At 38.6% G+C, this 23,714-nt stretch overlaps 4 protein-coding genes across 4 annotated transcripts; 3 read left to right on the forward strand and 1 right to left on the reverse strand.

The window, feature by feature from the left end:
• Window positions 1-481: 481 nt before the first annotated feature.
• PKNH_0214500 (uncharacterized protein) lies at window positions 482-1,631 on the forward strand (the record flags this gene model as incomplete). The annotated part of the gene is made up of 5 exons (XM_002257781.1): window positions 482-647; window positions 852-918; window positions 1,044-1,158; window positions 1,326-1,429; window positions 1,592-1,631. 5 exons carry the CDS (start codon window positions 482-484, stop codon window positions 1,629-1,631), a joined length of 492 nt encoding a protein of 163 aa, XP_002257817.1.
• A 284-nt stretch (window positions 1,632-1,915) lies between these two features.
• On the reverse strand, window positions 1,916-4,289 carry PKNH_0214600 (conserved protein, unknown function; the record flags this gene model as incomplete). Its single annotated transcript, XM_002257782.1, has 2 exons — window positions 1,916-3,021; window positions 3,155-4,289. The coding sequence occupies 2 exons, from the start codon at window positions 4,287-4,289 to the stop codon at window positions 1,916-1,918; spliced, it is 2,241 nt and encodes a 746-aa protein (XP_002257818.1).
• Window positions 4,290-6,183: 1,894 nt separating this feature from the next.
• Window positions 6,184-6,477, forward strand: PKNH_0214700 (dynein light chain, putative; the record flags this gene model as incomplete). The annotated part of the gene is made up of 1 exon (XM_002257783.1): window positions 6,184-6,477. The coding sequence occupies one exon, from the start codon at window positions 6,184-6,186 to the stop codon at window positions 6,475-6,477; it is 294 nt and encodes a 97-aa protein (XP_002257819.1).
• A 1,842-nt stretch (window positions 6,478-8,319) lies between these two features.
• Window positions 8,320-23,499, forward strand: PKNH_0214800 (dynein heavy chain, putative; the record flags this gene model as incomplete). The annotated part of the gene is made up of 2 exons (XM_002257784.2): window positions 8,320-23,046; window positions 23,254-23,499. 2 exons carry the CDS (start codon window positions 8,320-8,322, stop codon window positions 23,497-23,499), a joined length of 14,973 nt encoding a protein of 4,990 aa, XP_002257820.2.
• Between the last annotated feature and the right edge of the window lie 215 nt (window positions 23,500-23,714).

Here is a 23,714-nt window from a genome sequence, read left to right on the forward strand (position 1 = left end):
GTAGAAAAATTGCAGGGGGAAAAACGTCCCCACATTTTTGCTTATTCAAAGCGCGAGCAGGCAGCTTTAGCCCTATGGAGAGTTTTTTCCCTCGGAACTTATTATTCAAATGGGTTACGCGGGCATATGCTCAAGTGCACAAACAGGAACATTCCTAAAGCATACGTATGCGTAATTTCTTTTCCGCTCTGCGAATCCTTCTCACATGCATAAAAAGGCGGCAAGGTCCTTTTCCCTTTCCCCCAAGTATCCAAATAAAATTGACAATATCAAGATAGATCCCTAAAAGCAACGAAAATTCAGTGCAGATCAAAATAGAATTTTTGCCTTATAGTAATTTCTCCCCAAATTGATACTACCCGGTATGTGTATGCTCCCTCTTAGGAGGAGAAACTTATCAACCCACGACATGCCACATAGGTAGAGCCCCCCCAGTTGCGGATTCCCCATGTGAAAATTCAAACCAACATGCCATCGTAAAATGAGGAAAATATGGACCCCCATAAGAAGAACAGAAGAGCAGAAGGCCATAAAAAACAACTACGATGAAGAAACGAAGGAGAATTTTGAAAAATCGCTCCCAAAGGATTTTATAGAAAATAACAGGAACAACAGGATTCCATACTTCGAAATTAAGGAGGCCACTCGTGAGTGAACCACGTCTTGTAGCATCACAGAAAGTGGCTAACTGCTTGTTGTTTAGCACATACACAGAGTTATGCTTTTAATGCGTTGGTATTAGTATGACCACATGCTTCTGTGCGTTCTTATAAAGTTACCTGTTCATGTAACACATGGCATGATCGTTTCCTCCTTCCCCTTTTTTTTTTTTTTTTTTTCTTACCCTGTAGTGATTGAACAGAAGGAGAAGAAGGAAGCTCAGAAAATATTGTCCCGGGAGTTACGAGACAAATGCAGGTAAAAATGGACGTGCGGTTGATGGGTCAAGAGGGCACCAGGAGAATAGGAATGTGTGCATGTTTATGTAGACGATACCGTTTCCTGCATGGGAATGCTCACTTTCCACATGACCCCTTTTGTAGGGCGGAAATTGATGACTACGTGGAGTGTTCGGTGGGAAGGCTGTGGACAATTCTGCGATGCAAAGACGTGATGATTAAAATGAGGAAATGCCTGGAGAAGTATGAAAATCTCGAGGTACGTGAAAAAGGAACGTAAATGGCGAAAATTGGGAGAGAAAAAAAAATATACCCATTCGAAATGGAAGAAAAGTGTCAATCGCAAGATTTACAAGAACATCTTGCGCATGTACCTGCGTGCGCACGTGACGACATTTGCATATCCCCATCCTTTCCCCCCCCAAGTATGTGAAGTTCCGAGAACGGCAAATTATCGAGGAGCGGAAGAGAAACGGAACGAGTTTGCACAGATCGGACGAGCGGGCCAGATACAACAGATTTGTTTATACGTAAGGAGAAAAAGGGAGGCGCTAAATGAGGGGGTGCCACACATACGTGTGGATACATACTGGGTCATATGTGTGGGTACATGCGTGTGTACCCCCGTCCTATGTGGCGGAATATGGGCCTGTTATATTTTTCAAAAATGACATCCATTTCCCATTTCGTAGGGATAAAGAAAAGGGCTGGATACCAGAAAAGCAGTATTGAAGATTCTCCCCGAAGAGCCATGCACCTTTTTTTTCTTTCTGTGCATATTTGTTAGAACGTACTGGAGCGAGGCTGAGTTTACCAAACGGGACTGTGCTTTTTCGCACTTTTGCTGAAAATTTGATAAAAAAAAAAATAGGTGGCATAGCAGCCATGGTAAGAAGCCACAACCAGTGGGGAAACGAATTTGTTTGAAATAGTCGTCATTTCAGGCGGATGCAGAGGATGAATTCTTTTGCGAAGTTCACACCGGTGTGTCCATCCCAGGAGAGAGACACCCCAACTCAGTAGATAATCTGGTACGTGTCATTGCCCCGGTCGAAAGTGGCAATGTGCTGAAATATGTTTAAGTACTTCATTTGCTGGAAGGAAGGGTCATCTTCAAGGTCATTATACTTGAGGAACGAAGGAACAGTTTTAAAATAAACGCAGACATTATGGTGCGACGATAATAAGTGAGTTAATCTACATTTTTCTGAGCAGTAAGTAGCAATGTAACAACCAGGGCAATAATCAAAATTATTTTTGTTATGTTCAAAATGGTGAACATTGAGATATTTATTGCATACAGAATTCCAGCAGTAAATACCATAATTTATATTTTTTAAAAAATAAAATTCTCCTATGGAGTTTTCCTGTTTTAAATTATTCAAGTAGTATCTGTTCACTATTGTCAATTCTTGCAACATAATGTTATCCTTTACTGTTTGCTGTCTTTGGAGTGCACAAGAAACAAAATGATGAATTTTAACAGCTATTACGTACACCTGTTTCCATGTATTTTCATTTGTTAGAGAGCTTTTATGGTAATACGCATTTTTAATAATTTCGGTCATTTGTAGTATATGATCGCAATATTTTTTTTTTATATAAATTGATCTTAGTTTGTATAGACACAATAAATCTGCGACGAAAAGAAGAACGTCTCTCCCTATGAGTATGTTCATGTCATCATAGAAAATTTCCTTCAATATGTCTAGCAGTTTTATCTGATTTTCGTTTATTCTCTCCAGGCAATTTTTATTGGATACTCCGTATAGGAATTCTGTTATCATTAAGAAAAATGAGTTGATAAATGTTAAGTACTTTTGGCTGACCGTTACCTTTTCGATATTTTCTTTTCTTAGCGAATTCATAATTAGGTCGAAAAAAGCCGAATCGAAAAAGCTCTCGACGATTTTTTCCATGTCGATATTTATGTACTCCTTAAAGAAGGGGAACAAGTTCCTTATGACGTCAATGTGGTAGTTGAGGCTCGATATGACCATGTCGTCGTAAATGTTGTGGCTATTTTTTTCCAGCATCATGTTAATTCGAAGTTCGCTGTACTTATACGCGTGGAGGCGCATGAGCAGTCGGTAGATGCTGGGCACTCCGCTGAACAGGGCGCCTGCAGGAAAAACATTGTAAAAATAAGAATGTACAATTTTACCAAATTAGAGGTTCATCATAAAGGGGCAACACTGTATGAGTAGGAGCACACGGTAGTCGTGTACAACGACGCGGCAAACGCTTTGGCCTACCCGTAAAAATGTAGTGGCTGAACTTGTAAAACTTCCCGTTTTCACGGGAATAGACATACTGATCCAACACAGACGCATCACTCTCATAATTCATTAGGTAGGAATAAAACGAATTACGCGTGGTGTTGAAAATTTCCATGGCCAGAGGAATCCATATGTTGTGCACAATCTGAACCCAAAACTTCCCATTGTCTATATGCAAATTTAGCATATTATTTATGAATTCTTCATTTTTGATAATTTTCTCCAAATTAGTTTTTAAGTAAAATTTCGAAATGTCATTATGGTCGATGTAGAAATCTCCTCGTGTCAAATGCTTCCTTCTCATGTATTTTCTAATTTTTCTCAAGCGAGGAATATCCTCATACGGATACACATAATGATATTTATTTAAGAATAATTTCAAGTACTTGCATTTGTCTATCCTTTCATCAAAATCTGGAGTGGTGATGACATTTAAAATATCGATAACTTCACTTACATCCACCGAATCGTAGTTAAAATTTAGTCCTTGGACAATTTTTTTACATTTTTCTTGTACCATTCGTAAGGCCTTCTTTTCGATATCATTACCGGGGCAATTTGTGTAGTCGCTATATTGGAGTATTTCTAAATCGTGTTTTATTTTTATAATGTCTGTGTCTATATTTGTTGGCCTAAATTTATACGTGTCATGATTTTCTGCCTTGTAAAATTTTAAGCTGTTGCACACTTCGGTGGTTGCATTTTGGATTTTTTTCAAGTGGACGCGCTCGCTGTCCATGTCTTTCCTGGACAAGAATAGGAGGTCGTTGTATTCATCGTTGTAGTGGATGGGAGGCGGTTTCCTCTCCTTTTGGGTGCCCACTTTTTTGTTCCGTTCGTCCTCTGGGTTGTCCTTGCTAGGTTCACCCGTTGGGCAATCCTCTGTGTAATCCTCTCCATTTTGGCTATCCAATTCGCATGACCTGTATTTCTCGAAAATGCCCCTTTCGTCGCGCAGGAACCCTTGGATCAGCACATCCAAGGATTTAATCTTCACCCTTTTCCTATGATCCTCTGTCGTACTGCGATTTTTTAATAAATAAAACAGGTCTTCTTCCTTTGAGTTAAAAACCGCTTTGGCATCATGTGCGCTATGTCGTGCGGGCACCATAATTTGGATTTGACCTTTTCTACGTCACGAAGTTGTTATTCGCAAGAGGTGTATAATTTTGTTTCCTTGTGCTGTGGGTAAAAATTGTTACTTTTCCGTTTAGGAAGTTTAGAGGTGAAGAGACCATGTGCACCTTTTCTTTTTTTTTTTTTTTTTCCTCATCACACAGGAGTACAAATGGAAGAAAAGACGACAAAAAAAAAAAAAAAAAAAAAAAAAAAAATGGACAAACGCACTGACATAGCGTGGATAGAGAATGACAACTTTTATGTTTTTCCCTTTCGAAGAAAAATAGCATCAGTGCGTGCACTGAACTGGAACAATACTGACCATTCGCATTTTTACAGAAGGTGCAAGAAACGGATGGGTGAAAATACAACATGTTTGTGTGTGTACACCTGAACATATACGCACATTTGTATGCTGCATTTTCCCGCAGGTGTTGCGTTTGAGAAGTGGCAAAATTCTTTTTCCCAATTTCCTCGTTCATTTTTGTATTATATATCTATATATCATGTTTTTACGTTAAAAGAAAAGAAAGCAGGGCAAAAGAAAAAAAAAAAAAAATTACATTTATTTATGACCCACGTATGGAAACGCAAAAAATAGAGTGTAAAAAGCGTAAGAGGGTTACTTTTTGGTAGCACTTGCGGAGTGTGCAGAGAGTGGGAAAAATCCCCAAGGTATAATAAAGAATACGGACTTAACAGATAAGCAAAAGACAAACTTTACTCCTTCACACGCTTCGCAGTAATGTTCCTACATTTGAAATAACAGCTTTATTTTTATGGTATCACAGTTGCATTGAATGAGGGGGTTACTTTAAAAATGACGACTTCTGAAAGGGATGTGTGCTACCAAATTTCCCTTTTTTCTTTTTTTTCCTATTTTGAAAGTCATTCAAATTGCATGTACACATAAAAATGACGCACAATCACTAAAGGAGAAACACCCTTTTTCCTTCACGAACTGTTGTACAAACACTCATTGGCTATAATCGAAGAGCCATAAAGTATTCCTTTCGCAAATAGTGGGAACGTCGTAATATGTTACTCTATTACTCATTTGTGGAAAACTTCCGTGGGGAAAATAAACAAATAACCTTTTCCTACATTTTTATTTTGCAAAAATGTTTTTTCCATGCAATTTCAACCGCGGTGAGAGGCATCCACCCGTTTGGATCCTGCTTTGGGGGGGGGAGGGGGGAATGTGTAAACAATAGTGGTAGCTTAGGAGGGGACAATTTTCTCAAAATTAGCTCGTTATGCATTCTTCATGGAGAAGGAGAATTTGATGTGTGTTTGATGGGAAATCGGGAAATCCCTCATCTTAAACTTATGTCTTTGGTGCCCAGAAAAAGGGTCTCACTTGAAAGGAACAGTGGACCCAATTGATTTCACGTCACTCCGTTTCGTTCTTATTATTTTTTTTTTTTTTCCATCGCGCATTCCCTTTTACAATAACATACGTGAACATAAGTTTCTCACCACATAATGGTGATATGGAGGAATTATGCGAAGTGAACAAATTTTAAATGAGACCGCTTTGAATTACTTATGCATATTTACGAACCGTAACGCGAGAACTTGTCTTGCAAGTCTACAGATGTTATTTCTTTTTTGAAAGAAAAAAAAGAAAAAGGATAAGGCACACAAGGGCGTTAGTATTTTTTTTATTAGCGAGTTCAGTTTTTCCTGATTCGTAATCCTTTTTTATTCTCTCCCCAATTTGCCTACATTTGGAGGTACTCTTCTTACAAAATGATCGAAGTACGCACATGCAAAAATATTGGCCTCTGGAAACATCGGTAAAGAAAAAGCAGAGCGCGAATACGGCCGTAAGCAATCACGAACGGAAGTGCATGCCAAAAATCAGGCACACACATTGCGAAACAATGGAGGAACCTAAATGTAACATTCTGTATGAACATATGAACGAGGAAAAAAAAATAAAGCTAATAAATGTAGCAAAGGAAGTGTACCACAACATAAATAACAATAAAATAAATTCCTGGAGATGCGCGACGATAGCATTGCGAGACAAAATAAAAGAAATTTTCGATTATAATGAAAAGGGGTGGCATATTATTATAGGATATAAGTTTGGCTTCTTCTGTACACACGAAGTGTACAATGCGTTACATTTTAAGCTAGATCACGTGGAATTTCTCATTTTCAAACACGGCTAATAGAGGAGAAGCGCACTTGGATGAGTGAGCACCTGTACATCCTATATTCACGTTACACACGGGTATTTACTTGTCTGTGTGTACATGTACATGTATGGGACCTTAAAATAACTGGTAAGTTTACACGATTTTCAGAAAATGATGTTTTTTTTTTTTTTTTTTTTATTGCAGGTTATATAATTTGCAGGGTGAGGATGTTAATGAGGAGGATTATTTACTTCTCGTGGGTGTACATACATAATTGCGCGTATGTATCCCCCCCTTCATGAAGAAATGCTAATAAGCAAAAAAATAGGGGAAATTTTTTTAAGGGGAACTTCTCTACAATGAGAAGAACGAATCGAAAAAAAATAAAAATAAAAAACTCTTGGTTGTTATGATGTCCTTTTGTCCAGAAAGCGGTGAAGATTTCCCTTTCGCAGTGTGGATAAGTTGGAAGCATTTCCACCGCTTGAAGCCTACACGCTTACACGCATGCACACCTTCATATTACATTTTTTTTTTTTTTTTTTTTTTAACCCGTTCATGCACGCATAACCAAAGAAATAATAACGGCATATAAAAGGCGAGGGAATTCCTTTTTTCGAATTGCTCTTTTTGAGGAGGAAGAACTTTTTGCCACAAAAGGGTTGTAGGCGTTCTTCAAAAAAGTTGTCCACAAATATATTATGAGAAATGTGCATATGTATGCATGTTGCCGCTATGAGAACATGTGCCCTGATTTTTTCCAAAAAATACGTGCATATTGTACATGTGCTTAGTGGACTTCTCATATTTCCATCGTGATGCAGAACAAATGACTATTTTGTGAAGATCTATTCTGGTATTAATCGACAAAAAAAAATTGAAGTCTTCGCCAATTTTGTACGATATGTCAGTCTTATAAAATAGAGTAGAAAATTAAACGTAGGAAAAAAGAACAAAAAGGTTATTTTCCACCGGGTGCATTCCGTGCACTGTTTTTGTAAGTAGGAATCTTTGCACACGTCCCCCCTTCCACAAAAAAAAAAAAAAAAAAAAAAAAAAGGACCTTTATTTTTGCATAAAAAGTGCTTAATATATACGTAGCATATTTTGTCTACGTGATTTATGTTATCTCATAAAAGGAAAAAACTTTTCCTGTATGTATACCCCTTTGTGGTGAAAAAAAATTGCGGGTAAATGTTAATATAGGACTTTGTGATAAAATCGGAAAGTCCACAATTCAATGAAATTATTTTTGTGTTAGTTTTTACGCCCCTGTGGACAGGCTTTTTTTTTTTTTTTTTTTTTTTTTTTTTGATATAACTTATTTGTTAATATATATTTTGCATTGTACACTCTACGTCTGTTGTTCTAACGAAAAGGAAAAAAGGAAAAAGATATACAAGAATAAAGTTGGTATTTGCACAACAGTGTGTTAAAATTTTTCTACCTTTTTTGCGCCTTCGTTGCTTTGACGAGAAGTGGGCTTATAGGGGGTATTTAATATATTTCATTTCCCTCGTTGCATGTGCAGGCCCTTCGAGAATATGTAACTGTATGTACAATTAGTCACGCGTTAATTATTTTTTTTTTTTTTGCGCCGTCATAGACTTTCCCTCCATGTGTGGAAATTCCCCATTGGGGCGCTTATTTTGTGGAGCTAAAGGGGGTGAAGCCACTTCGTGTGTCTGTAATTTCACCTATTAGCGGCACTGCAATGAGGAGGGTGTGTCCACGGAGGCACGTGTAGGAAGTTTGATGGGCGATTTCTTGAACCAACTTGTGAATTCCTCAAGAAGGAGAAGGGAAAGTGCTGCGAAAGTTAGGTAACCCAATCAGACGAACCTATTTCAGGAGGAACCCCACTTCCCCAAAAAAATGGAGCTGGAGAAGACGCACTTGATAAACTATTTCCTTGAAATATGTCCAACCGTTTTGGACTGCTCCAGGAAGGAGCTACAATCTGTGTTGGCGAAAAAGGAAGAGGAGAAAATAAGAAGATTTATGGCCGATAAGAATGTAAACCTAATCGTGATCGGGAAGGAAAAAAAAGAAGACGCGGATAATGAGGGATCGGACAGAAACGGGCACTCAGGAAGTGCCACCCAGGAAGGGGCTGAACAAGAAGAATCAACTGTAATCGCACCACCATCCGCAGCAACCACAGGTGCGGAACGCGGAGCGAAGTTGGAGAAGGAACCAGGGCATGTTCTATTCGTTGAGCTGAACATAAACTACAAATGCGTGACCAAAAGTGTTGCCATAGCTTTCATGAAAAGGAAGAAAGAAAACTTTTTATCCATGCACGATAGGATAGAGAAAGGAAATAATAAAACAAACTTGTCTAGCGAATTGCTCATGTTTGTCTGTGGACAACACGATTGCGATACTCCCCTCGATTTAGTATACTTATATTTATCGCAAGGTTTTAACACCATATTTGATGCCGCGTCTAGTGCTACTCACAATGCAGATGCTAAGGACTCTATTCCAAATGGTTATTCCAGGAAAGAGCTTGAAAGTAGCGGTGGTCTGGCTGGTTCATCTGCCATGAATACCAATCCAGGGGGAAATAAATACCTAACATATGAAGGAGAAAATAAACTTTCCAACGTTCTAATGACGAACGTGTCGAAGAAGTTAAATGAACTTCTCATATCGATGAAGAATGCTCAAATCGATTTGAATATTCCTATAATAAACTTAAGTGTAGACAGAAGGATAAAGGAGTTAGTACGGGAATATCCAAACGTAGACGAAATAAAACCAGACAAGTTAAAAGCGCTATGTGAATCCCAAGAATTTCTAAATCATTTACAAAAGGATGTCACCAAATGGGTTGAAGAAATCCAGAAGCTAACTAGACTGAATGGAGACTTCAAAAGTGGAAGCGCATTAGCAGAAATAAATTTTTGGATCGGTTACGAAAATGCTCTTTTACAACTAGAAAATCAGCTAAGGACTCCTGAAGTTCTTTTAACATTACAAATTTTGAAAAGTGCCAAGAGGTACTTTGCAACCATGTCTTTCGACAGTGACATCCAACTGAAGCAATCAAAGGAGTACGTCTTAAATGTGAACATTTTGATGAAGGATTTCCCCATAGATGATCTTCTAGGTGCGCAGACGGTTCAGCAGATTATTCAAGCTGTAAGAATTATCTTCACCCATTTGAAGAAATTAAAAAATACAACGAAATATCCGCTATCTAGATCGTACAATTTTGTAGAGGCCCTATCTAGAGATTTGGGTAACACCCTCAAAAAGGTACTGTTACCGCAGGCACTACTAAGCATGGATTACCAAGAATTCGACGTGCTCATTTCGGGATGCATGGAAGTGTTTCGCCTATGGAATGACGAAATGAGGGTTTTCAAGGATATGGTGAGAGAACTCATAAAAAAGAGGAGTTTCAATGAAAGGGCACCTGCCAAAATGGTATTTGAACATATAAATCTGCAAGAAAGATTAGACGAAATAAGGAAATTTAGGAAACAGCATCAAAAGTTTAAGATGGTTATCACAAAGGTGTTTGGGGATGACAGAACAGTGGGAGTCAATCTCCTGAAGGATATAAATTCGGCGTATGATATCTTTTTACCCTTGGATGCTTTGGACTTGTCCAAAACGGGGGAAGAGCTGTGGGAAAAATCCAAAATCTCTTACGAATCCAGAATTAACAAAGTGGAGTCACAAATTACATTCAAGTTGAGGGACCAATTGGGAGGGGCCAAAACATCCACAGAAATGTTTAACGCCTTCTCTAAATTTAATCCGTTGTTTTTTAGACCCAAAATTAGAGGCGCCATTCAAGAGTACCAAAACAGCTTAATACAAATTGTTGTAGACGATTTAAGGAAACTTCAAATGGTGTACATCAATGGATATGTGAAAAGCCCCTCCGAAAAGGTGTCAACCATTAGAGACATTCCTTTGGTAGCTGGGTCCATCATCTGGGCTAAACAAATTGAACGGAAGTTGGAAGATTCCCTAAAAAGGATAGAAAATGTTCTTGGGAGAGGATGGGAGCAACACTCTGAAGGAAAGAATTTGAGGCAGAGTATTGACAATTTTAAGACTCTCCTGTCGCAAAATAAGACATTTGAAAAATGGCTCAAGGGGGTAAAGAGCGCAGATAAGTTCGACATATACGAGAAAATCATTAAGATAAAAAAGTTGGGAGTAAAAAATTTCGAAATTGTGGCAAACTACGATTTTGAATTTTTTAACTTGTTTAAGGAGGTTCGATACTTACAGTCCATCAATTTGAGAGTGCCTTACTCTATAAAGGTGAAGGCTGATGAGACAAAACTGATATACCCCTATGCGCTAACCCTGCAGAAGACGTTTAGGAGTTACATGAAAATATGCCTCTTCATGGAGAACGAAGCCAAGGCAGTTCCTTTCAATTCGACCATAACCAAGTTGGTGGCATCCATACATAATAATGTCCAGGCGAAAATCAAGGAGGGGATTGGCCTACACTGGGATTCGGATGTGCTGGAGACATATGTAAGGAAGTTGACCGAAGTAGTTAACACATTCGAGTCCATGGTGGATGAAGCAGTCCGCAAAAATTCCTTCGTTTTGGATACTCTAGATAGGATAAAAGTGTGCGAAATAACCATGCAGGGGGATGAAGTTACCAAGTTGGTGAAATCTATTCAGGAGAAAGCGGATGAGCTATACCTGGAACATTACCGAAATGTGCATATCTGGATTGACGAGCTGAATATACTTTTGAATAAAATTTTGACATCACGACTTGAGGAAGTCATAAAAGCCTGGACAGGCGAATTTGTAAACTGGACTAGTGGTTTCCAGAAGGGGAAAAAATTCATAATGAAGGAAACGACGCACGAATTTAAGATAATCAATCAAAAGTTTTATCTGCACCCTTCGATTGACACGATGAGGCAAATGTGGTACACTAGACTAGCGCAGGCCATAAACATCATTTGCGGAATCCCTAGGGTTAAGAATATATATCAGAAAAAAGATAGAACTAAGGAAACTATCCAAATAAGGAAAGAAAAGGATAGTGACATTGCAAGTGACATCATATTGGATAACACCTACAGGCACATCATCTATTTTATAGACAAGAAAGTGTACGACGACGCGATAGAATGCATTAATGATACTGTGGAAAAGGCGAGGAAATACGAATCCATGTGGCTGCAGTATAATACTCTGTGGAAAATCGAAATAGGAGATATTATTACAAGCTTTGGTGAAGACATAGAAGCGTGGAAAGGCTTCATGAACGAAATTAAGGAAACTGAATACACATTTGATACACTCAATACGGAAAAGAACTTCGGACCAATTGTCATAGATTATAGAATTCTTCAGTCGAAAGTTAGTTCTAAGTTTGAAAATTGGCAAAAGGAAATAGTATCTGAATTTTCTAAAAAGTTATCAGAAAAAATTGTGCTGTTAAAGGCGGAGATAGAAAAGGCCTTGGATGACCTAACTCTACAGGCAGAAGTGACGAACGAGTCGGATATTACAGCCATGCACATTTTGTCTATGGCCCCAAAGGATATCATAGCAATTATCAATACACACGATATGGACGTTCTCTCTAAAATATGCAACAGTGTGTATAAATTCATAGAAAAAATTAATGAGATTAGTACCAAAGGTGCAGAATGGGATAGTAGGTGTGATGTGTTAAAGCAGAGCGAAGTGCTTCTGGAGAAGCATCGCTATGTCTTTCCAATCAGCTGGGTCCACATCGATAACGTTATTGGAAAAGTTGAAACCGTAAATCAAATATGCAGTTATCAAATAAAGTTGGTAAAGGATTATTACCCATACATACAAAGCTTAGTGCTAGAATTCGATACGAACGTGCAGAATAGCATTAAGGTCTTATTTGAGGAGTGGAACAAAAATAAACCATCCCATGGGAATACAAACAGTACGAAGGCTTTACAAATTATAAGTGCATTTGAAAGTAGAATTGATGTGAGTAATGGACAATATGAAATATCAGAAAAGATAAAAAAATTGATGAAGATTCGCAGCGAAGAATCGGAAAATGGGTTTCATGTATCGCCCAATATTTTGAAAGAAGAAATAGCTTGTGTGAAAGGCATATGGGATGAATTAAAATCTATTTATTCTACCATCTCTGAGATGAAGAAAATGCTGTGGTGTAATGTAGAACCCAAAAATGTTAAAAACACTCTAAATGGATTACTAGATTGTATAAAGAGGATACCCGCAAAGTATAGGCAGTACGAAATATTTGACAATGTGCAGGAAGAAATACAACAATATTTAAAGACGTATGGATTGTTATTGGACCTCAAGTCAGAGTCGCTGAAGGATAGGCATTGGAGATTGATACTGCACAAGTTGCAAATCAAGATATATTACAACAAGTTAACGCTAGGTAATTTATGGTCCCTCAATTTGAGTGGACACGAAAATGCTCTACGAGAAATTTTGAATCAGTCACAAGGAGAAATGGCATTGGAAGAATTCCTCAGGGGGTTGAAGGATACCTGGAATGAGTACGAACTGGAACTTGTTCAATATCAGAATAAATGCAAACTGATAAAAGGATGGAATGACATTTTTTCGACGATAGATGATCATCTCAATGCGCTACAATCCATGAAGATATCTTCCTATGTGAAAATCTTCGAAGAAGAGACCCTCACCTGGGATGAAAAGTTAAATAGGTTACGAAACTTGTTAGATGTCTGGATGAATGTACAGAGGAAGTGGGTATACTTAGAAGGCGTGTTGAAAGGGTCCTCAGATATCAAGTCGTTACTACCTCAAGAATATAACAGGTTCAAGATTATCGATACTGATTTTATTAACATCATGAGGAAAACGAGTGAGAAGCCCAAGTTGATGGAACTTTTTCAGATGGAAGGATTTCAAAAGCAGCTGGATCGGCTATCCGATTCTCTGTCTAAGATCCAGAAGGCGTTGGGAGAGTACCTAGAGAAACAAAGGAATCAGTTTCCAAGATTTTATTTTGTGGGGGATGAAGATTTACTAGAAATGATTGGAAATTCGAAGGATGCTAAGGTAATCCAAAGAAATGTGAACAAAATGTTTGCAGGCATTAGCTCCTTCATCATAAAGGAGAACACCAGTGATGTGATACTTGGAATGTCGTCTAGAGAAGGAGAGGAAATATTTTTTGAAGAGCCTATTTGTTTAAGTGCCTATAAAACGTTAAAAGAGTGGCTCATAACGTTGGAGAGTTACATGAAGGCTACTCTGCAGAATTCTTTAGACAAGGCTGCTAAGGAAATCCTACAGATGGATGTTCTCGAATGCGCCAACTGTAGAGGAAACAACAAAATTCTGGAATGGGCATCAAAGTATCCCAACCAAATTGTTTTACTCTGCCTGCAAATACTTTGGACCTCCAACATTGAAGGGGATATGCAAAATGGGGACACAAGTGGTGATACTTCTTCCAATGAGCAGAATCCTGGGAAAAACATTTTCCAAAGGAGCGAAAAGATATGTGTTTCCCTTTTAGAATTTTTAGCCGTGAGCGTAGTCAAGCAGAGGGATCACAGGACAAGACAAAAAATTGTTCAAATGATAACAGAGTTGGTTCATCAGAGAGATGTTATACGTGTCCTCATAGAAAAAAACGTTCGAAGCGTCCATAATTTTACCTGGCTTCAGTATATGAGATTCTACTGGGATTCTAGCAAAAAAAACAGTGACGTGAATTTGTTGATAAAAATGGCAGATGCAACGTTCGAGTACGGGTATGAATACCTTGGCATGTGCGAAAAGTTAGTTCAAACTAAATTAACAGATGCGTGCTTCTTAACCTTAACCCAGGCACTGAAGATGAAATTGGGGGGGAATCCCTTTGGACCTGCTGGCACGGGGAAAACTGAAAGTGTGAAGGCACTGGGGGCTCAACTTGGAAGATACGTTCTAGTTTTTAACTGTGATGAGTCGTTTGACTTCACGGCTATGGGGAGAATTTTCGTTGGTTTGTGTCAAGTGGGCGCTTGGGGATGCTTCGACGAGTTTAACAGACTAGAGGAAAGAATCCTGTCTGCTGTGTCTGAACAAATTTTAACGATTCAAATGAGTTTGGCTCAGAGAAAAAAAGAAATTGAAATTTTGAACAAAAAAATAGGGCTAAATAAAAATGTAGGCATTTTTGTAACCATGAATCCGGGGTACGCTGGGAGGTCAAACTTGCCTGACAATCTGAAGCAACTTTTTAGAAGTTTCGCCATGATTGAGCCGAATAAGCAACTCATAGTTGAAGTAACTTTATTTTCACAAGGTTTTATCAGTGCAGAGCATTTGTCAAGTAAAATTGTGTCTCTCTTTGAATTATGTTCTGAGCAACTATCCAAACAGCCTCATTACGACTTTGGATTGAGATCACTCAAGAGTGTATTAAATTCTGCAGGGAATTTGAAACGACAAGCTCTTTTGGAAGGTGCACATGGTGGAGGGGAAGAAGGAACAAATATAGATAACACCACAGGAATCAATAAAGAGGGGGAGAACGCCAAGACGGACAGTTCCACCGAGAGCATAGTCGAAATGGAGCAAAACTTACTTCTAAAATCAGTGTGCGATACTGTTTATCCAAAACTAGTTTCGAGTGATATTCTTCTGATAAGGAGCTTATTAACGGGAGTATTCCCGAACATAAATGTAGCCCCCTTTGAAGAAAAGGCACTAGTGAACGAAATACATCGCATATGCAAGTCAAGGTTTTATACCCCTGAGGAGAAGTGGGTAACGAAAATATGCCAGATATATCAGATAATGAAATTGCAACACGGGGTTATGTTAGTGGGGGATGTTGGAACAGGAAAAAGTAGCGCATGGAAAGTATTGCTAGATGCTATGGAAGCCTTAGACAACATCAAAGGGGTAAGTTACATTATCGATGCCAAGTCTTTAGACAAGGAAGAAATATATGGGAAATTAGACAACATAAATTTGGAGTGGACCGATGGAGTTTTTACAGCTATATTAAGAAAAATTCTTTACAATTCAGCACAGTCTGGGAATGCTACGAGGAGACACTGGATCATTTTTGATGGAGATGTAGATCCTGAATGGGCTGAAAATTTGAATAGTGTTTTGGATGATAATAAATTGTTGACTTTGCCCAATGGAGAGCGTTTGCCGATACCTGAAAGTGTGCGCATTCTGTTCGAAGTGGATACGTTGAAGCATGCTACATTGGCGACTGTCAGTAGGTGTGGTATGATATGGTTTTCTAGGGATATTCTCTCCCCCACCCTGCTGTTTAAGCATAAGTTGGCAAAGCTAAAATATGGTAATCATGATTACCCGCGCCAAATGGACCGATTTAAGGCCTTCATTATGAACAACAACGAGAGCACCACCATTCGGAATGACAGTGCTCATATGAATGACTCCACGACGATGCAGAGGACATCAAATGATTCCCTGAGTGGTAGTCACGAAAATATAAGGATGAGTGACAATTTAATGGATCATATGAAGAAAAATTCTCACATATTTTTTGATGAAAATGAAGATGAATTGAATGTATGTTCTCCTAATAGCATTGCATCTAGGTCGATAAAGCTGATTAGCGACTACTTTGAAGAAAACGAATTTGTTCATCAGTGTCTTTTGGGTGCTAACAATTTCGACCACGTGATGGATTATGAATATATAAGGGCTATTGAAAGTACATTCCTTCTGCTAGAAAAGGGGATTGACAATTTAGTTGTAAAAAATGAAAAAACAAATAACGCCATAACAGATGGAGATATAGAGAAGTATATATCCAAATGGCTAGTCATGAGCATATTGTGGGGAATAGGTGGTTCTTTAAATCTTGAAGCTAGGGAAAAATTTTCAATATATGTTGAGTCCATATGTTCTATACCGTTGCCAACCGATTTGTCGAGAAGTAGACAAATGGACGACACTGATTCGTCGGGTGCGCCAAGAACGCTGTTAGATTACGAACCCAGCATTGAAGATGGAGAATGGCATTGCTGGAAAGAGCGAGTGGAAATGATAGATGTAGACAGAGGAGAAGTATCCGATGCGACACTTGTAATTGAAACAATGGATACGATAAGGCACGCAACAGTTTTGGAAGGATGGTTAAATTTAAAAAAACCATTCATTTTGTGTGGACCTCCAGGATCAGGAAAGACAATGACCTTAACATCTGTACTGAAGAAATCATCCGAATTTGACATTGCTGCGTTAAATTTTTCTTCGGGCTCTTTACCAAATTTGTTGCTTCAGACATTTGATCACTATTGTGAGTACGTGAAGACGACCAGTGAATTGGTATTAAGACCGGTGCAGCCAGGGAAATGGCTCATCATTTTCGCTGATGAGATAAACTTACCAACCCCAGACAAGTATGACACACAGAGGATCATCATGTTCATGAGACAGATATACGAATCCCAAGGTTTCTGGAAATATGATTCTAACAACAATCAATGGAATTGGGTAAAAATAGAAAGAATAACATTTGCAGGAGCGTGTAACCCTCCAACAGATGCAGGAAGAAACCCGTTGAGTAATCGATTTCTTAGACACACGGCCATTCTGTATGTAGATTTTCCAGGGTATGAATCTCTGAAGCAAATATATGGTACCTTCAATAGAGCCATTTTGCGCAAATTTGGGGATGCGTCTCATATGGCTGACAATTTGACTCTAGCAATGGTGAATTTTTACACGAAATTTTCTGAAACTTTTACAATAGATATGCAGCCTCATTATATTTACAGTCCAAGGGAACTGACGAGGTGGAAGCTGGCCTTATACGAAACGCTCGAACATTGTGACCACTTGGAAAAAAGAGACCTGGTTCGATTGTGCATCTGCGAGGGGCTAAGAATATTTCAAGATAGACTTATTTACAAAAAGGAGAAAAAACAGACAGATAAAATTATCGATGATATATTCAAATTCTGCTTCCCTGGTATTGGGGAGGCCGATTTGCAGAGACCAATTCTGTTCACTTCGTATGTGCAAAATGAGTACAAAGAAATTGACAAGAGGGATTTGAAGGAATTGATAAAGGCAAAGTTAAAAGTTTTTAATGAAGAAGAGATAAATGTGCAGCTGGTCCTTTTTGACGACGTGTTGGATCATATTACACGAATAGATCGAGTTTTGCGATTGCCCTTGGGACATCTGCTACTTGTGGGGGCCTCTGGGGCTGGAAAAACCATTTTGTCCCGCTTTGTTTCATGGATTAACGGGTTGTCTGTGTTTCAAATTCGAGCTGGACGCAATTACTGCACTGAATCTTTTGAGGCCGATTTAAGAAATGTAATGAAACGATCTGGCATAAAGGAAGAAAAAATAACATTCATATTTGATGAATCGAACGTTTTAGGGCCCGCCTTTTTAGAAAGAATGAACGCCTTACTAGCTAGTGGAGAAGTTCCTGGATTGTTCGAAGGCGATAATTACACCACCTTAATAAATGAGTGTAAAGCTGCGTACGGGTCCAATGTAGGTTTAGACGAATCAGACATATTTAAGAAATTCACAAAACAGGTTCAGAAAAATTTGCACATTGTTTTTACCATGAATCCAGCGAATCCCGATTTTGCAAACAGGCAAGCAACTTCACCAGCTTTGTTCAACAGATGTGTGATAGACTGGTTTGGAGACTGGCCGTATAGTGCCCTACTGCAAGTTGCGAGTGAATTTATTTACAATCTCGACCTACCGGATAAGAATTTTCACATGGACAGTGTAGAGGAGGGCCCCATAAAAGGCAAGATCCAATATAAGGATAACAAGTCGTATTATCTATCCAGAGCCATTGTCGAAATTCATAATTCTGTTGTGAGGATCAATGGAGTTCTTCTCAAGAAAGGCAGTAAATATAATTACATGACCCCGAGGGACTTTCTCGATTTCATTAAACACTTTTTGAAAATTATCGAGGAAAAGAAGGAAGAAGTTTCTGATCAGAAGAAGCACCTAAATTTAGGGTTAAGCAAATTGAAGGATACAGAAGTGCAGGTGGCAGAGTTGAGGAATTCGCTAGCTATAAATAAGAAGACCCTGGCGGAAAAGGATACAGAAGCGGAAGAAAAAATGAAACTGATGATAGAACAGCAAGCAGAAACGGAAGACAAAAAAAAGAAGGCGGAAATTTTAGCCAAAAAGTTAGATGAACAATTTATCATAATAGAACAGAGAAAAGAAATTGTCAGAAAAGAATTAAGTGAAGTAGAACCCAAATTTAGAGAAGCAGAAGAAGCTGTTAAAAATATCCCTAAGAAAAATTTTGACGAATTAAGGGCTATGGCCAACCCCCCCATTTTGGTAAGAAATGCAGTAGAAGCGGTTGCCATACTTATCATGAATGAAGGAGATAAAAGTGTCACATGGGAAGATGCTAGAAAAATTATGAAGGGTCAGGATTTTATAAATAAAGTCCTCTACTTGGACAAAAAAATGGTAAAGCCTCAAACTAGTGGCCAAATTAAAAAGCGATTAAGTCATAGTGATTGGGATGTGGATAGGATAAATAAAGCATCTCGCGCAGCTGGGCCTTTGGCCAAGTGGGTTGAATCGGTTATTACGTTTTTAAATATATTAGAAACGGTTCAGCCGTTGGAAAACGAGATTGAGAAGCTGCAGGAAGAAACACGAATCGCGGAAGATCAGTACAATGAGCAGAAGGACATCATTTCGGAGCTGGAAAAGAAATTAGTGCAATATAAGAATGACTATGCACAGCTAATTAGCCAAGTTCAAAGCATTAAACAAGAAATGGAAAATGTGGAAAATAAAATAAAGAGATCTATTAACTTGATTGAGAATTTAAAATCAGAGAAGGAAAGATGGTCAGAGACATTTATCAATTTGGAGGCAGCTTCCGAAACGTTTGTGGGGGATTGTCTCATAGCTGCAGCGTTCTGTGCATATATTGGCTTCTTTGAGCATTATGAAAGGCAGAAATTGAAGAAAACCTGGGGGGAAATTATAAAAATGCATCATATAAAACATAGACACGATTTATCTTTTATAGAATTTCTGTCTAACCCTTCGGAGAGGTTGCAGTGGATAGCGAATGAACTGCCGAGCGATGAGTTGTCAATAGAAAATGCCATTATTATAAAGAGCTACATAAGATACCCCATGATTATAGACCCATCGGATCAGGCAAGCACCTTTTTGCTTAATCAATATAGGGAGAAAAAAATAGTGAAAACTTCCTTTTCTGATAAAAATTTTATAAAGAATTTAGAAAGTGCACTACGATTTGGGTCGACCTTGCTCGTATATGATGTGGAAAAAGTGGATGCAATTCTGAACTCGGTGTTAAATCAAGAAACGCATAAGCAAGGCGGCCGATTATTAATAACGATTGGAGATTCAGAAATTGATTACTCTCCTGCGTTTAACTTGTTTCTTACGTCAAGAGATGCGCATTTTCAGTTTACCCCAGATCTGTGCAGCCGAGTGACTTTTGTGAATTTTACCTTAACACCATCTTCTCTCCAGAATCAGTGCTTAAATATGATTCTAAAAAATGAGAGACCTGACATTGATAAGAAGAGGTGCGATTTGCTAAAGCTGCAAGGCGAATACAAAGTGAAGATAAGAGAGTTAGAAGAATCCTTACTTTTGGAATTGTCCAACGTGAAGGGAAATATACTGGATGATGATAATGTGATAAGTACAATGGAAAAACTCAAGGTGCAAGCAGCGGAAGCGTCTAGGGAGGTAAATATAGCCGAAGAAGTTATGGTAGAAATAGAGAACGTAAGTAACCAGTACTTATTCCTGGCGCAAGGATCTGCAAGGATATATTTTATTCTACAACATTTAGGAAGCATCAATTTTTTATATCAATATGATTTGAACTTTTTTTTCAATTTGATGAAGGATATGTTACGTAAGGAGGAATTGCCATCAAATGTAAAGAAGAATAATAATTACCAAGAAAGGTTAATGTGTTTAGAGCATTTGTTATTCTCATTAACGTACAACAGAGTCGCTCGGGGGTTACTACAAGAGGATAGATATGTGTTCGCCTTGCAGTTGTGTTACGTTAAAGGTGTTATAAATCCGGGTATATATATAGACCCAAACCACTTACACTTTCTACTGAAGGATCATTATGGTAGTCATCATGCAGATACAGCGGTATCCTCCGAGGAGGGCAATAAAATTGAAAAAGGGTTATTGCCAGATTATACAGATGAACAGATAAGCACATTGAACAATTTGGCGAAACATAAATCTTTTGCAAATTTGAGGAAGAGTATAACAAATGACAAGGAGAAGTGGATCCAGTTGATTCATTCCACTGAACCGGAACAGATCATTTCGTCCATAATGAATGGCCAAAATTTTGGTGTGCAAAATGGGAAGAGTGAAGAATCGAGGGAAGTTTTCAATAGAAATACAGATCCGCAGTATGTGCACAATTTGAGGAGTTCGGATAATATTAACATGTTCATGCAAAACGGTGGAAAGAAGGAAGAACAAATTTTAGCCTGTTTAAAGGAGTCACTAATTATTAAGGCAATCAGACCAGACAAGTTAGACAAATGCTTTAACAAGCTTATAAATGTAATCCTAGGAAAGGACTTTCTGTGGATTCCTGAATTATCGACTAACGAGTTTGAAAAATATGTGAAGGAAAATGCCAGTGGGAATATCCCAATAGTACTGATAAGCGCTCCTGGATTTGACCCTAGCAACAAGGTTCAACAGCTGAGTGAAAAATGTAGAGTGCCCCTATTTTCCATCGCAATGGGTTCGGAAGAAGGCTATATTTCAGCAGAAAAAATCATATCATCCGCTCAAAAAAATGGAGGGTGGGTTCTACTAAAAAATATTCACTTATCCCCCAAGTGGCTTCATCAGTTGGAGAAAAACATACATAAAGCTACGACAAATCAAAATTTCCGACTATTTCTGACTATGGAAATAAACCCTAAAATACCTCCCAATTTGTTACGTATATCGCTGACATTCATGTTCGAACCACCGGTAGGTATTAAATCATCCATACTGAGAACATTCTCTTTATTTTTAGAAAACAGAAATTTAGATGATCCCAAAATTGCTAGAATGAGATTGTACTTCCTTGTTTCCTTCCTTCATGCAATAATTTTGGAAAGAAGGAGATACACCCCCATCGGATGGACCAAAGGATACGAATTTGGTGATTCTGATTTATCTTGTGCTTTATCCGTTGTAGATAATTGGCTAGATAGGGCATCCACAAAAATAGGGAAGAGCGTTATTGAACATATAGACCCATCCAACATCCCTTGGGATGCCATAAAAAAAATATTAAATGAGGTGGTATATGGTGGTAGACTGGATAATCTGGTGGACTCGAAAATTTTAGATACCTTCATAGAACATTTGATGAATTCTAATTCGTTCGAAGCCGATTTTAAATTAAACATTTGTAAGAGCTCCTCCGAAAAGGATTTGTTAAATTCTCCAGATTTGTTCAGACATTTAAATGACTACCTAAAATGGACAACCAATATGAGTAACACTGATTTACCTGCATGGCTCGGCTTCGGAAAACAAGCAGAAGGGTTGCTAACCACACGAACGAATTTTAGCATTTTAAGCAAGTGGAACATTTTGTATAGTAAAAGCGGTTCCGATGTTTATGAGCCATTGCCTCATGCTCCTCTGACGAAGGTACTAGGGGAGGAAAGCAACTTAAGCATGGAGTTGTACAGAAAAGGGGATAAACGGATCCTTGACGTGATTTCCCCGGATGACGGCGATGTAACAAAAGGTGCAATCATGGATCTGGGGGAGGAAGACGCTTCTTCCTCTGAAGAGGGCGAACTGTTCGAATCATCCATCGCAAGGACGGTAACACATCGGTACTCACAGAACGAAAATGTGTTATTCATTAACCAAATATTGGATAGCCTACCTGAGTACATTCCCGAATTAGAAAGAAATGAAGAAAATATGAGTAACGCCGTTTTTAGATGCTTCGAAAGGGAAAATCACCTCTTTAGGAATCTTTTAAAGGTCATTAGGGGAAATTTAAATCAGCTAAAAAATGTGCTAGAGGAAAAATTGAAATATACGAATAAATTGAGAGCACTAGCTAAGGACTTAAACTCATTCAACGTGCCACCTAGTTGGCTTGTCGATGGGAATGCAACCAACTTGAATTTGACAAATTGGATACGAGAGTTAATTAATCGTTTTTATCAAATAATAGTAATAACTACAGAGCTGAACGAAAGCAGGAGAGCAAATTTGAACAAACAAAAAAGTATGCACAGAGGCAGAGCCAGGGGCCGCAGCAGTAGTCGTACCTTTAGTAATGATCTTACGTTGGAAGCTTATCATCAGAAAAATAACGACACGATAACGGCTCACTTTAAGTTGGACAAGAAATTGTCTATTCATTTTATATGGCTAGGTGGTTTGTTTTACCCAAGGGCATTTATTACAGCGACTAGGCAACTCTGTGCTTCTAAATTTAAGAATTCTCTGGATGACTTAGAGTTGTCAGTGGCCATTGGCCCAAGTTCTCCGGAGATGCTAGATGACACGGTTCATTTCACGATAACTTGTTTGTCCATCGAAGGCGCCCAGTGGAGCGACTTGGACGAGGTAAGCGCAGATGGGCGGTGTAGCTGTGACCATGCGGGGTGTAGCGTAACGGTCTGGAAATTTTGTAACCACAAGGTTGTCACTCCGATCTGTTTCCACTCATCTGTTACTACGGATTTTTTTACGCAGAATTACTGCTCCTAATTGTTGCCATCACCCCGAACGCGACGCATCTAATGTACACCCTTCCCTTTTTACCCTGTGCAGTGTCTCATCCTGAGCGACGAACTGGCCATTGACCTCCCCCCCGTAACCATCACCTGGGAAAAGAAAGAAACCTTGAATAAAAAGATAAGCGAAAAATGCAACTCTTCCTTTATGGAGTTACCAATTTATTTGGACAAGTCGAGAAGATCTTTTATTGGCTTCTGGAAATTTCCCGTTTCGCGGGGGGTACTGCAGGAAAATTGGTACCAACGAGGGGTAGCTATATTTTTATCCAAAACGTACTGACGAGTGGGGGCACAGCAAGGGACCCTTAATTATTGTGCACCGCTTCGTCCCACCCTTCACAGGACCTTTCCTATCGCCTTTCCTTTCACACTCTCCATTATTTTGTGATTCTCCACACACATGATGCTATATTTCCTCAAGTGTGTATTCCTTCGCTGCACCCATATTTGTGTTCATTTTTCCTTTCCCCTTGTGGAACATCCCCTTTGCAAAAA

Source organism: Plasmodium knowlesi, assembly GCF_000006355.2.
Source record: "Plasmodium knowlesi strain H genome assembly, chromosome: 2".
In the NCBI taxonomy this organism is placed as follows: domain Eukaryota; phylum Apicomplexa; class Aconoidasida; order Haemosporida; family Plasmodiidae; genus Plasmodium; species Plasmodium knowlesi.